This window comes from Hyla sarda, chromosome 1 (assembly GCF_029499605.1).
Source record: "Hyla sarda isolate aHylSar1 chromosome 1, aHylSar1.hap1, whole genome shotgun sequence".
Lineage (NCBI taxonomy): Eukaryota > Metazoa > Chordata > Amphibia > Anura > Hylidae > Hyla > Hyla sarda.
Window position 1 is genome coordinate 25,411,683 of NC_079189.1, and position 16,227 is coordinate 25,427,909.

General features: G+C 41.6%; 1 protein-coding gene across 1 annotated transcript in view; it reads right to left on the reverse strand.

Annotated features, from left to right (window-relative positions):
- Positions 1–12,818: 12,818 nt before the first annotated feature.
- DNAAF9 (dynein axonemal assembly factor 9) overlaps positions 12,819–16,227 on the reverse strand; it is a gene marked incomplete in the record, with an annotated part of 90,218 nt that continues 86,809 nt past the window's right edge. The window contains 2 exon segments of the mRNA XM_056553268.1: positions 12,819–13,748; positions 15,596–15,689. Of these exon segments, the coding sequence (XP_056409243.1) occupies positions 13,636–13,748; positions 15,596–15,689 (207 nt within the window).

Consider the following 16,227-nt stretch of genomic DNA (forward strand, 5'->3'; position numbering starts at 1 on the left):
TAAAGGGGGGAAATCCTGCACAGTATTGTGTACAACATCCCCTGACCCATCCACCTCTATATCATTATCAGATAATACATCCCACACAGATTGTGCACCCCCTCCAGCCACCGACCCCTCAGGAACATCACAGTCCTCACCCTCAGTCCGTGCCCCAACATCAACACAGTCCGCACCCCCAGTCCGTGCCCCAACATTAGAGCTCTGCTCCATTACCCCATCACCTTCAAAATGTCCAAAGTCTTGCTGACGAACTGGGACTTCTGGGACTTGTGGTGCCTCTGATGGTCTCTGCTCCTGCTCAGGCCCAGCTGCCGGTTCCTGTGGCTGTTGTTTCTCGCCATCTTGGAAAGAGAACCGTGCCGGCTGTATCAGGGGTCTAGTCCCTTGCTGGGGCTCATCCGGGGTGATGTCCGGTTCCACATCAGGTCTGGGGTCTGCATCAAAGTTCAGATGGTAGTGAGAAAATCGTTCCTGGTTCTTATAGGTCTCTGCCAGTGGCCCCAACTTTTCCAGGATACAGTCCATCTCCTTCACAATATCAGCCAGCTCTATGCTCAGTGTGTACAGTCTCTTATCATGCAGAGCTTTATACTGGGGATTAGCGGTCTTCAGCATGTATACAGAGTCCATCTGCATCTGCAGCATACCCTTCAGGTGCTTGAGCTCCTCCATCCTCCTCACCAGAGCAGGGATCTCCTCCGCCAGCTGTAGCTCTGGTGCCCGGGTGGTCTCTTTGCCTTGTTGTTGGGGTCTGGACAGTCTCTTGGGCTCTTTGAATGTATCAGACCCATGAGCAGATGTATCAGGGACTGGAGCAGGAACAACTTTACAAACACCAGCAGACTTTACCACAGCTTTTCCAGGAGTCACCTCCATAGACCCCTCACCAGTGTTACCTCCAGCCTGGGATCTTGTGCGGCCTGAGCGGGCCATGCTGGAGACCACCTCTTGTTTCTGTAGGTTCTCTTGCAATGTCTGTCTCTCCAGAGATGTCCTCCTCTGCCTCTGTGCTGGAGAGTGGAGCTGCACACCTGCTGCCTGTGATCCACTCACCTCCTGTGCACCAACATGGCCTTGAACTGCAGACCTGTGGTCTCTTACAGAGGCTTCTTTCTTGGAATCTTTAGCTTGTTCTCCATACTGTGAGCCTTGACCGGCCGACTGTGAACCATCACTTGTCTCATACACACTTTCTTCTTCTTGTTTTACTTTACTCACATCCAAGTCTTTATCTTCTTTCTTTGCACTTGTAGTGCTTCCATACTGAGGACTTCTGTGTACAAAATCCACTTTAGGATTTCCATCCATATCAGAATGAGTGTTGGAGTTTCCCTCCAGTGTAGGCCGAGAAGCCTGGGCCTTGCTTGGGGAGCTTCCCCGCCCAGGGTGGCCCCTCCCTGGGCTTGCTCCAGACATCAGGAGAACCACAGACACACAACCTCACAGCTAGGAGGCAGTATTATAGTAGTTATATTCTTGTATATAGGAGCAGTATTATAGTAGTTATATTCTTGTATATAGGAGCAGTATTATAGTAGTTATATTCTTGTATATAGGAGTAGTATTATAGTAGTTATATTCTTGTATATAGGAGTAGTATTATAGTAGTTATATTCTTGTATATAGGAGCAGTATTATAGTAGTTATATTCTTGTATATAGGAGTAGTATTATAGTAATTATATTCTTGTATATAGGGGCAGTATTATAGTAGTTATATTCTTGCATATAGGGACAGTAATATAGTAGTTATATTCTTGTACATAGGAGCAGTATTATAGTAGTTATATTCTTGTACATAGGAGCAGTATTATAGTTGTTATATTCTTGTATATAGGAGCAGTATTATAGTAGTTATATTCTTGTACATAGGAGCAGTATTATAGTTGTTATATTCTTGTATATAGGAGCAGTATTATAGTAGTTATATTCTTTTATATAGGAGCAGTATTATAGAAGTTATATTCTTGTATATAGGAGTAGTATTATAGTAGTTATATTCTTGTATATAGGAGTAGTATTATAGTAGTTATATTTTTGTATATAGGAGCAGTATTATAGTAGGTATATTCTTGCATATAGGAGCAGTATTATAGTAGGTATATTCTTGCATATAGGAGCAGTATTATAGTAGTTATATTCTTGTATATAGGAGGCAGTATTATAGTAGGTATATTCTTGTATATAGGAGCAGTATTATAGTAGTTATATTCTTGTACATAGGAGCAGTATTATAGTAGTTATATTCTTGTATATAGGAGCAGTATTATAGTAGTTATATTCTTGTATAAAGGAGCAGTATTATAGTAGTTATATTCTTGTATATAGGAGCAGTATTATAGTAGTTATATTCTTGTGCATAGGAGCAGTATTATAGTAGTTATATTCTTGTACATAGGGTGCAGTATTATAGTAGTTATTACTTGTACATAGGAGGCAGCATTATAGTAGATATATTCTTGTACATAGGGACAGTATTGTAGTAGTTCTATTCCTGTACATGGGGCAGCATTATAAAAGTTATAGTCTTTTTGCACGGGGGACAGTACTATAATAGTAATATTCTTATACATAGGAGCAGTATTATAGTAGTTATATTCTTGTATATAGGAGCTGTATTATAGTAGTTATATTCTTGTACATAGGAGCAGTATTATAGTAGTTATATTCTTGTACATAGGAGGTAGTATTATAGGAGTTATATTCTTGTATATAGGAGCAGTATTATAGGAGTTATATTCTTGTACATAGGAGGTAGTATTATAGTAGTTATATTCTTGTACATAGGAGCAGTATTATAGTAGTTATATTTGTGTATATAAGAGCAGTATTATAGGAGTTATATTCTTGTCTATAGGGGGCAGTAATATAGCAGTTATATTCTTGTCCACAGGAAATAAAACAACCAGTACACGCAAACAGACGTAAAATACTTTATTGTTATCTAGCAATACATTGGAGTTAAGTGTAAAAATCAGATTTGCACAACGGCAAGTAAAAACATTAAAAGTAATACAAAAATAAATGGAAAGGTCATTTCATAACATCTCTCTATACTAAGTCGTAATAAATACAATAGTTATAGCAAAAGCTGCAATCACACGGTTCAGTTTTACTGAAGTTACAGTAGTGTCTGTGGACAAGAGTAAAACAGCTTAAAATCAAGTAAAAATAGTTAAAATTCTGACACAAAATAAAATAAAGTGAATTTGGCACACCGTGGAGGGAGAGCTCAGCGTGCTAGCGCCTCACAGTGGTGAACAGACTGTAGCTACATCTCTCTAGTGTTCTGAGGTAAAAAAAAAAAAATTATAGCTCTAAGTCACAGTTTTTAATCTCCTAAAATTTTCCCTTTTCCTGAATACCGAGCTGGTATCCAACAACGTGAACAAAATGTGCAAAACAATACAAAAATAAAAAATACAAAAAATAAAATAAAAAAAAAAAATCTGAAAACTTTCATGGGACGGTTATGTTCCACGTTGCGCTTTTCCCGCTTGTTTATATGGCAGGTTATCTTGAATAAGGATCGGTTCACACTCCGCGCTATTTTATTTCTTTTTTTTTTATTTTATTTTTTATTTTAGAAAAAAGCAGAAATAGGTCCCAGAGCAGGGCCGTGGCGCTTCATGTGAACCTAAACCGAATTCACACCTCCACGTCTGAACATCTTTCTACGAGTTCTATCTGAAAAATAGAAAATTTTGCTACTTTGCTTCACTGATCTACGGTAAAAAAAAATGTTATACTTCATTCACATCCAAAGCTGCCATCATCATTCTATAGGCTGCCTGTTGGAATGTTAAAATTTTAAATATGAAATATTAAAATATTCCAGGCCAAAACTTTTTTTTTATATATCAACTGGCTCTGGAAAGTTAAACAGATTTGTAAATTACTTCTATTAAAAAATCTTAATCCTTCCAATAGTTATTAGCTTCTGAAGTTGAGTTGTTGTTTTTTCTGTCTAAGTGCTCTCTGATGACTCACGTCCCGGAAGCTGTGCAGTTCCTATGGGGATATTTTCCCATCATGCACAGCTCCCGGGAAGTGACATCATCAATGAGCAGTTAGGCAGAAAACTTCAGAAGCTAATAACTATTGGAAGGATTAAGATTTTTTAATAGAAGTAATTTACAAATCTGTTTAGCTTTCCGGAGCCAGTTGATATAGATATTATATATATATATATATATATATATATATATATATATATATATATATATATATATATATATATATATATATATTTAAAAAGTTTTTGCCTGGATAACTTCTTTAAAAAGGGATTGTCCAGCATTAGAAAAACAGAGCCAATTTCTTTCAAAAATGGCGCCCCACCTGTCCTCAGGTTGTGTGAGGTATTGCAGCTCAGTTCCAATGAAGTGAATTGTTGGAAAACTACAACTCCCAGCAAGTCCGGACAGCCGTTGGCTGTCCGGACATGCTGAGAGTTGTAGTTTTGCAACAGCTGGAGGCACGCTTGTTGGGAAACACTGGTATAGACAGTTAGCAGGGGCAGAAATGGAACACAAGATCCTGCAGAACTAGCAGAATTTTGAATGCAGCCTTAGATGTGATTGGAGCAGAAGACTTAAGATCAGTGAAGCAAAGTATAAAAGTCTAAATTACTACAAGAAAATTTGAATTTACCATTTATTTTAAAGGGGTATTACAGGAAAAAACTTTTTTTTTTTTATATATCAACTGGCTCCAGAAAGTTAAACAGATTTGTAAATTACTTCTATTAAAAAAAATCTTAATCCTTTCAGTACTTATGAGCTTCTGAAGTTAAGGTTGTTCTTTTCTGTCTAAGACCTCTCTGATGACCCGTCTCGGGAACCGCCCAGTTTAGAAGAGGTTTGCTATGGGGATTTGCTTCTAAACTGGGCGGTTACCGAGACAGGTGTCATCAGAGATTACTTAGACAGAAAAGAACAACCTTAACTTCAGAAGCTCATAAGTACTGAAAGGATTAAGATTTTTAAATAGAAGTAACTTACAAATCTGTTTAACTTTCTGGAGCCAGTTGTTATATAAAAAAAAAAATGTTTTTTCCTGGATAACCCCTTTAAGTTAAATCCTGTTCAAAAGCAGCTTACGCCATATATACGGGAACCGTTTTGCGCATAACCGTCCCTTCTGCCCCTATAACTTCAGCAACTCTTGACGCACTCACTCTGTGATAGAAACACAAGCTGCCAAAGGTAGGTCAGCAAAGCATGTAAACTCCTTGAGGACGCTACGTGCGGCCAGACCACCGCGACGACCGACCGTCGCACAGTGTAATGGCACTTCATTCATTTAGTCGTTTTGCGGGTTTTTTTTTGTTTTCACAAATTCAACATACGCAGATTTTACAGCCGCGAAACCCCCGCGTATCGATTCTAGGCGGAAATTTCTTCTGCGTTCTTACATTATCTACAATACTTAAAAAAAATCATTATAATAAAAATAAAAAAATTATGCAAACCAACTGAGATTTATCCCGCGAGCATTTTTCTCAGTCTATTTTTTTATTTCAATAAAAAAAAAAATTTTTTTCAGATTTGTATAATCCTATTGTAAAACTTCAGTCCCCAAAGAGTTTTCTCTTATTTTGAATTTTTATTTTATTTTTATTTACCGTATTTATTTTTTTAAATTCATTATACATATAGAATATGCTGGAAACGCCCGTAAAATAAAAATGGGAGGAGCGCGTTTTATTACCTTTCACCAGCGCCGTTAACCCCACCCCCCGCCCTTAAAAAAATATAGCGGGAGGGTTAAATGATCTATTGGAATTGATAGGTGCCGCTCGCAGGCTACGTTGTGCTGCGATTTGAAGACACCGCTGTGTCGCCTGGAATAGCACCGTCACAGTCTCCTATAATTTATACATTTATAAAAATTAAAAAATTAGTTTAAAAAAAAAAAAATATTTCTGAGGTAAACTGATCGATACAACGCTGTATCAGAATTTTTTATTTATTTATTTTTCTTCTTCAATAGACGTGTAGTACCAGTCTGGTGAAAGGTATACAACAGCTACAAAAACCATACAAAGTGCACTAGATTTTCAATGGGGTTGTGTCCCTTTAAAAACCAGCTAAATGTGTGCTCATCATTAAAGCCAACCCAATGCCTATAGCGGTGGTCTCCAAATTAGGGTCCACATTTTGGAGACACTTGCTTTAGTGGGTAGGCAATGGGTTAAAAAAAAAATCTCTTAACAAAGTATTCAGGTCAAAAACTTTTTTTTATATATATCAACTGGCTGCAGAAAGTTAAACAGATTCGTAAATTACTTCTACTAAAAAATCTCAATCCTATCAGTACTTATCAGCTGCTGAAGTTGAGTTATTCTTTTCTGTCTGACAACAGTGCTCTCTGTCTAGAGTAGGAGCAAATCCCCATAGCAAACCTCTTATGCTCTGGACAGTTCCTGACATGGACAGAGGTGACAGCAGAGGGCATTGTGGTCAGACAGAAAAGAACAACTCAACTTTAGCAGCTGATAAGTACTGGTAGGAATTCGATTTTTCAATAGAAGTCATTTACAAATCTGTTTAACTTTCTGGAGCTAGTTGATATGAAAAAAAAAAAAAAGTCTTTCACAGGAGTACCCCTTTAATTCTATTTTGGCTTGTTCCATTTTTATACATTCAGACAATACAAAAAATGTCCAATTTTTTTTCTTCCTTTTAAAAGCTGCGTTTGGTTTGTAAAGAGCTACGGATTACTTAAGCTTTTTTTTTTTTGTTTTTTTTTTTAAGCCCAAAGTGATCAAAAATTACACGGGAGACACAGCCTATACAATCCCTGTCTCCGTGATTAAACTACAACTCTCTACTCTACGTCAGTATGGCTTTCACAAAAGCGCAATATTCCTCCTTTAGGGACTAGCAGTGCGGTCGTAAAACGACAAAACGCGGTTATTGTTAAAGCCTATATTCCCGGGGTTCATATAGAATCCTGGTTTGTTTTTCTTTGCACCTTTTAAGCTGGGGTACCCCCCAAGTTGCCTAAAAATTGCCAAACTTCTTGTCTGGCCGACACTCACTAAGGCAGTCCCCTTTTCTTTATTGCCTTGAAGGGAACCTAATAAACTGACCATGGGAACCTAATACACTGAACACAAGTCCAAACTGCAGGCATCATGTTATAGAGCAGGAGACGCTGAGAAGATTGATATATATATATATATGAGGGAAAAGATTCAGTAGGACTTGTAAGTTTAGAGCAGGAATTAAGCTGAAAAATAAAGTAGGCGGTCCTAGACACTTAGTGAGTAAAACTGCCCACTGGACTCTTAAGCCGAGAACAGGCAGGAAATAAAAAAATAAAAAAAAATACAAGTTCTGCTGAATCTTTTCACAAAAAGATTGATATATATATATATATATATATATATATATATATATATATATCAATCTTTTCAGCTCTCCGTGCTCTATTACATGGTACCAACACATCAGACTTCATGGTCAATGTGACTGGTTCCCTTTCAGGGGCTAATCTGTAGGTTCTAGGGGCAAATTAGTATATATATATATATATATATATATATATATATATATATATATATATATATATATATATATATGTTTTTTTTTTTTTTTTTAACAGGGCCCCATATCTAGCATGTATTTATAATACTGATGTCTTGTTATGGAGCAGACGTGCCTTCAAAGTCACGCAGGCACCAGGATATGGTGAGACTGTCCCCTCTGAATCCCCTATAGTTGCAGCCTGGTTCTTTTTCAATAAGGCACACTGCTCAGCGTTTGGAACAAACTGTTCTGAACGCTGGAGCAGGCAGCTCGAGACGCCATAGCCCTGCCCCCTCATGACATCACGCCCCGCCCCCTCAATGCAAGTCTATGGGAGGGGGTGTGACGGCCGTCACACCCCCTCCCATAGACTTGCATTGAGGGGGCAGGGCGTGACGTCATGAGGGGATTATGGCGTAACGTGCTCCGGCTCCGCCATTCGAAAGAGTTTGTTCCTAATACTGAGCAGCGGAGTACTCCTTGAAGAGCCAGGGTGGAGAGCTGCTAAGTGCCAGTGTCTAGAGTTTTGGTCGACCTGGACCATCAGTGACTACAACTTTAGCCAAACACGACACTCTTTCAGGACCAACATCTTTTAACTCGAGGGAACAACAACTACAAAGAGGCTTTCTTGCTCTAGGAGAGCTCTAACCTATACTTGGATTAGAAGGATGTCCCAATTAGTTTAATGGGGACTATGTAATGCTTCATTGTCCCATGTAGGAAAATGCAACACTTGATACCAGATTTTCTAGCTGTGGGACATGTAGTAATCCACAACCGAGAACTTTCCAAAGTGGGCAACCCTTTTATATAGAAGACTACAACACAATATGCTCCATCTGGCCTACCATACCTGTAGACTGTGCCATATTCCCCAACAAGGTGCCTACGCTAGGTAGGTTATATTGGCATTTTATATTCAGAAATAGTTAGGCCTTTACACTATTAATCACCACTTCCAAAGTATAACTGGAGAAATCCCATAATGCCAGTCTCCTACCAGTCAGGTGGTAGTTCTCAGACCAACACCAATATTCTGCCGCTCTAAGTACATGCAGAACCTTTTATTAATCTCCATATACCATCGATCGTTTTGCATCGTCTGCTAATCCCTATCCATTCTATGAGGCACTGTATCATCCAAGTCCATGCATAGATAAATCACATTTACAACATGGCGGCTTGTTCTTCCACAAGCCACCATGTTCCAGCCTCCGAAACACAGATCGGTAACAAATCTAAAATCTACTTCACAATATACTATATCATGTCAATTCTTAATGTGATAGTAATAATAGCCATCGTTCTATGGGTTAACTAAAAGAAACAAAAAATATCACAATAACACGAAAAGGATGAGTCCTGATAGGATGAACTGGAGCCATGGTCATAGATCCTGGGAAGCTTTGAAACATGACGATGGTAGCCGTTTTCTGGCTGTACTCAAGTTGGGACCTAATGTGAGAAAACAATGGATATATCAGATCCATGTATTCTGTATGGAAGTGCCAGTGATACACGAACGATGTGCTCAAGTATCTCCAGCACTCCCATAGACCGTGGCTAGAGCACGTGCCGACAAGGAGAGAAGGGGCCTCATTCTGGAGATCACGGCAGGGTACGTTTTTAAAGTAGTTGAATACCCCCTTTTTAAGCATATTTGCCTCAGCTGAACCCCACCCTCCACCAATGGCATTCAGACAAGCAGAACCCACCCCTTTGTCTAACCACTCCCTATAACCGGCCCCTGCTTAAAGGGGTACTCCGCTGCTAAGCTTTGAAACAAACTGCTCCGAATGCTGGAGCCGGTGCCTCGTGATGTCATAGCCCCACCCCTCATGCCGTCACGCCCCACCCCCTCAATGCAAGTCTATGGGAGGGGGCGTGACGACTGTCACGCCCCCTCCCTTAGACTTGCATTGAGGGGGCGGGGTGTGAAGTCATGAGGGGTCGGGGCTATGACGTCACAAGCTCCCGGCGCCGGCTCCAGTGTTTGGAACAGTTTGTTCCAAACGCTGAGCAGCCGAGTACCCCTTTAAGATCAAATGTAGCAAATAAAATAAAAATTCAAGAATAGCTACATTTCTGTAATGTATGAATCAGACCCGATTACTACAACCATGGCTCCATATGCCTCAGGGGGAAGACCATTTCTTGTGCTTGGAAAGACAAGAAACATGTCTTCAGGAATAAACCCTGGGGAGGCATTCCGATATATTTATAGATTTCCCTCTAAAAAAAAAAAAATTTTTGATACGTTAACGCAAACATTCCACCGCCTCGCTACTATATTTTACAATAGTTTTAGATTCCAGAGCCTTTTTGAAAAAAAAAAAATTATATTATATATATATATATATATATATATATATATATATATATTATATATATATATATATATATATATATATCATTAAAAGGTAAGTAACTCCTGTAGAGTTTTTAGTCTACTGCGGAAAAAAAAAAAGGAAAATTCCACCTTAAATGTCTCCTGTGTATAGATTAGTGCAGGTCCAGCGCCTGCCAGAGGATTCAGATGGGCGGCGGATAATAGTCCTAAAATAAGCAATGACTGTCAGTAGGAGACAGCTGCACCGCGATGCCCCGCGGGGTTTACATTACGGCAGATCTGGCATCTGCTGTACATCCTGGAGGTGATGGCGCACGTGGAAGGAGTTACAAGGTATCGGGTTCATCGTTCTGAATAATTACTGCTACATAAATACTAACACACAGGTAGTCACCTGAGCACAAGGAACACAAAAAAAAAGAACTAAGTCAGCTATAGCCACAAGATAGTGGTCAGCTGAAATTCCTCCCTAAACATGGAAGTCAAACATACATGTTATAGGAAGGAGGGGAGAACGTGTCTGCCTGGCAGAAAAAACAAGTCAACATATGTAAAAATCCTGGTTTCCTACATCAGGTTGGGAATGTGCAAAGAATAATAACATTTTTACGCCCAGCTTAAGGGGTATGTATACTTTTGTAACTAATTATTATATTGCTGTGATGCATTGATAAAATGAAGCAACTTTATTAACAAACAAACAAAAAAAAAAAAGTCCTCTGTATACAGTTCTTCTGCAGATCTGTGTGTCTCCATGGCTACAGACTACAAACATATCCTGTGTAGTCTGATCCCACAGTCATGTGTTATTCCATTCTCTGTTCAGACAGGAGTTAAAGGGGTACTCCGGTGGAAAACACACACATTATATATATACACACATACATATATATATATATATACATACATACATACACATATATATATATATTTTTTTTTTCTCAATCAACTGGTGCCAGAACGTTAAACAGATTTGTAAATTACTTCTATTTAAAAATCTTAATCCTTCCAGTACTTATCAGCAGCTGTATGCTCCACAAAAAGATCTTTTCTTTTTGAATTTCCTTTCTGTCTGACCACACTGCTCTCTGCGGACACCTCTGTCCATGTCAGGAACTGTCCAGAGTAGGCGCAAATCCCCATAGCAAACCTCTCCTGCTCTGGACAGTTCCTGAGATGGACAGAGGTGTCAGCAGAGAGCACTGTGGTCAGACTGAAAAGAAATTTAAAAAAAAGAAAAGAACTTCCTGTGGATCATACAGCAGCTGATAAGTACTGGAAGGGTTAAGATTTTTAAATCAAAAGTAATTTACAAATCTTTTTAACTTTCTGCCACCAGTTTATTTAAAAAGAATTGTTTTTCACCGGAGTACCCCTTTAAATGGGCACTGTCAGTAGAAAAATTTCAAAAGTTTTGATCCGTCGAGGTCTGAGAGTTCAGACCCCGACCAATCATAAGAATGAGTTGGGAGGAGTGCACGCTCAGCATGTTCTCTCTCGGCTTCAGTGTCACATGCGCAATGCTCATTCTTGTGATCGCTCAGGGCAGTGTTTCCCAACCAGGGCTGTCCGGGCATGCTGGAAGTTGTAGTTTTGGAACAGCTGGAGGCACCCTGGTTGGAAAACTCTGGCTCAGGGTCTGAACACTCAGACCCCTGACCAATAAAATGTTTTGACACATCTCCAAGACACATCAAAAGATTTTTATTTTTTTATTTTATTAACAGGCACATTTTACGGGAGCAGAAAATTCACATGACTTCAGGATCTGACTACAGAGTTTGTTTGTAGTCTGTAACTATGGAGACCGCTATAGCTGCACAAAAAGCAGATTTTGCTTTAAAGCTATCTGTGAAGTTGCTTAATTTTATTTTTAATGCACAGGGGGCAATAAAAAAAACTGAGAAAAAAATAATTGTAAACTTTTAAGACAGAGTTAAAGGGGTACTCCGGTGGAATTTATTTTATTTTTTTTTTTTAAATCAACTGGTGCCAGAAAGTTAAAACAGATTTGTAATTGACTTCTATTAAAAAAATCTTTATCCTTCCAGTACCTATTAGCAGCTGTATAAATTACAGAGAAAGTTCCTTTCTTTTTTTTCTGTCTGACCACAGTGCTCTCTGCTGACACCTCTATCGGTATCAGGAACTGGCCAGAGCAGGAGAGGTTTGCTATGAAGATTTGCTCCTCCTCTGGACAGTTCCTGATACAGACAGAGGTGTCAGCAGAGAGCACTGAGGAAAGAAGGACAGAAAAAAAAAAAAAAAAAAGTCCAAAATGAAAGGAACTTTCTCTGTAATATACAGGCGCTAATAAGTACTGGAAGGATAAAGATTTTTTTTTTTATAGAAATAATTTACAAATCTGTTAAACTTTCTGGCACCAGGTGATATATATACATATATATATACATATATTAGTTAGGAGTAGCCGTATTAGTCCAGTGATTCAAGATACTGCAACTACCGATGATTTTGCTATATATATATATATATATATATATATATAAAAAATAACAACATGTTTGCCACTGGAGTACCCCTTTAACACTACTTGGTCATTTCTGGCCCTCGATCCTTCCCAATGAGATTGGGTACATGGAGTGTTTATCTAGCTGTATCTATGGCTCAGGGCTGTGTTTCCCAACTCGGGTGCCTCCAGCTGTTGCAAAACTACAACTCCCAGCATGCCCGGACAGCCTTTGGCTGTCCGGGCATGCTGGGAGTTGTAGTTTTGCAACAGCTGGAGGCACCCTGGTTAGGAAACAGTGGCTTAGGGAGTGGAGGAACATTTACAGGCTCAAAAAAAGGGGAAGAGGAACAGTGCACCCCACAATATTATAAGGCAGAGCAGCCATTGTGAAGGAGCGAATGTAGTGTATATAAAAAAAATCAGCAGCAACCGAGGGGGGGGGGGGGGGGGGGGGGGTTGGGGGTGAAATGACGGGAATGTTGGCTCCACCCAATACATGGCTGCCACTAATGTTACGGCACGTTGAGTAGGGAAAGTAAAGACAACGCAATCCTTCCCCCTGTATTGCTGAATCAGAATGGCTTATAAAATCCTATCATAAAGAACAAATTCAATACTGTAACATGAAACCGACATTTACGTAACGCCAAGACTTTTGGGCATCCGGGGCTTCGGTTTTCCCCGTTCCAAGTGCTCACACCATGAATATTGGTGGATCTTAGCATTAGTATGTCGGGGGGGGGGAGGGATGGGGGCCAAGCACTGGTCTATGCGGCTACTATCACCATTGATAGGAATGGGATGTAGTATAGGAACCTGGGATAAGACCAAGGCAAAAAACTATAGCCGCAGCCTATAATGGAAGACTATGACCGCCTCATCCAACCAAAAGAAGTGAATGGGGACCGAGATAAGTGCACGACTTTCTACATTCACTTCTAATAAAGGGTGGCACAGAGGACAGTATATCTAGGCCTGACACCCAGCTGCCGGCTCGGCTAGGCCCATATTCACTACGTGGAGCTTTACAATCTGACATGAGTCTGGCAACCAGCTCTGGAGGCCATAAGGGAAAACAAACTGAATGCATAAGGTGCAAATTGAGTTACCACTCCTCCCTCCCGTCCCCCGAATAAGAAGCAGATTGTAGGAGAAGACTAATGGCATGTAAACAGGAGGGAGACGCCGCTCACAGATGGTTATTGTGGTTCTGCAGTCATTTCACTAATGGCCGCTAATGCCGAACGCTACATCATCGAGACGGCGGAGCGCTCACTGCTTCTGTCCAAAGACGTCGTAATACTCCTGCTGCTCCAGCTCCCGGTTGTATTTCTCGATCTCTTTGTTTGCTTCGATGACATAATCGTATATGAACTGATCCATCACTGAGGGCCGGGAGTCAAGGGAAAATCTGGAGAACAGAAACACAAAAACAAGACAACACAGCCACCCTTATAATGGCAGATGATTGGACTAGACAAGTAACTGGGCAGAGGATGGGACTAGACAAGTAACTGGGCAAGGGATGGGGACTAGACAAGTAACTGGGCAGGGGATGGGGGACTAGAAAAGCAACTGGGCAGAGGATGGGACTAGAAAAGTAACTGAGCAGAGGATGGGACTAGACAAGTAACTGGGCAGATAATGGGACTAGACAAGTAACTGGGAAGAGGATGGGGACTAGACAAGTAACTGGACAGATGATGGGACTAGACAAGTAACTGGAAGAGGATGGGGACTAGACAAGTAACTGGGCAGATGATTGGACTAGACAAGTAATTGAGCAGAGGATGGGGACTAGACAAGCAACTGAGCAGAGGATGGGACTAGACAAGCAACTGAGCAGAGGATGGGACTAGACAAGCAACTGAGCAGAGGATGGGACTAGACAAGTAACTGGGCAGATGATGGGACTAGACAAGTAACTGGGCAGATGATGGGACTAGACAAGTAACTGGGCAGATGATGGGACTAGACAAGTAACTGGGCAGATGATGGGACTAGACAAGTAACTTGGAAGAGGATGGGGACTAGACAAGTAACTGGGCAGATGATGGGACTAGACAAGTAATTGGGCAGATGATGGGACTAGACAAGTAACTGAGCAGAGGATGGGACTAGACAAGTAACTGAGCAGAGGCTGGGCCAAACAAGTAACTGGGCAGAGGATGGGACTAGACAAGTAACTGAGCAGAGGATGGGGACTAGAAAAGCAACTGAGCAGAGGATGGGGACTAGACAAGTAACTGGGCAGAGGATGGGACTAGACAAGTAACTGTTAAGAGGATGGGGACTACACAAGTAACTGGGAAGAGGATGGGACTAGACAAGTAACTGGGCAGAGGGTGGGGACTAGACAAGTAACTGAGCAGAGGATGGGACTAGACAAGTAACTGGGCAGAGGATGGGGACTAGAAAAGCAACTGGGCAGAGGATGGGGACTAGACAAGCAACTGAGCAGAGGATGGGGACTAGACAAGCAACTGAGCAGAGGATGGGACTAGACAAGCAACTGAGCAGAGGATGGGACTAGACAAGCAACTGAGCAGAGGATGGGACTAGACAAGTAACTGGGAAAAGGATAGGGACTAGACAAGTAACTGGGCAGAGGATGGGACTAGACAAGTAACTGGGAAGAGGATGGGACTAGACAAGTAACTGGGGAAGAGGATGGGACTAGACAAGCAACTAAGCAGAGGATGGAGCTAGACAAGTAACTGGGCAGAGGATGGGACTAGACAAGTTACTGAGCAGATGATGGCACTAGACAAAAATGCTTCTCTCTCTTGCTATCAAACTTTTTCCCCACCCCCTCCAGCTACTCAAATCTTCTCTGAACATTAGCTTTGTCCCGTGTCTGCAAGACAAGTCTATGGAGGGGGAGGAGGGAGCTCCACAGGCACATTCTATAAGGCTCCATCCCCAATGGCACCCAATGAACCTGTTTAGAGTCAAGGAGTCCGTGGGTGATGAAGCGGTGCTGGGTGTGATCAGAAGCTTTAGCTGAAAGAAAGTGTATAGTAACTGTATTCACAGTGTGACAACTGATCCCCCCCCCCCATGCCCACCAACCTGCATACACATTTATAGGAAATACAGACGGTGCCCAGAAATGCCCCACTGATCCAGAATAATCTTCTATACCAGGGGCCTCCATTTATAAGGTGTTGGTGCTCCAGGATGGTTTATGACAAGGTCAGTGTCTATTGTCAAGAGCAAAGTATAAGGATACAAGGATGACAATCCATCTTCTCTCCAAGGAAATTCACAAACTGCGTGCCATTGTAGAAATATCCCTCAGGAAGAGGATCCAAGTGACGCTTTGTCTATAGGTACAACCAAGGAGAGACATGGGGGGAGAGAGACATGGGGGGGGGAGGAAAGACATGGGGGGGGGAGGAGAGACATATGGGGGGGGGGGGAGAGACATATGGGGGGGGGGGGAGAGAGACATATGGGGGGGGGGGGGGAGAGAGACATATGGGGGGGGGGAGAGACATATGGGGGGGGGAGAGAGACATATGGGGGGGGGAGAGAGACATATGGGGGGGGGAGAGACATATGGGGGGGGGAGAGACATATGGGGGGGGGAGAGACATATGGGGGGGGGGAGAGAGACATATGGGGGGAGAGAGACATGGGGGGGGGGGGGGGAGAGAGACATGGGGGGGGGAGGAGAGAGACATGGGGGGGGGGAGAGAGACATGGGGGGGGGGGGGAGAGAGACATGGGGGGGAGAGAGACATGGGGGGGAGAGAGACACATGGGGGGAGAGAGACACATGGGGGGAGAGAGAGACATGGGGGGGAGAGAGAGAGACATGGGGGGGAGAGAGAGACATGGGGGGAGAGAGAGACATGGGGG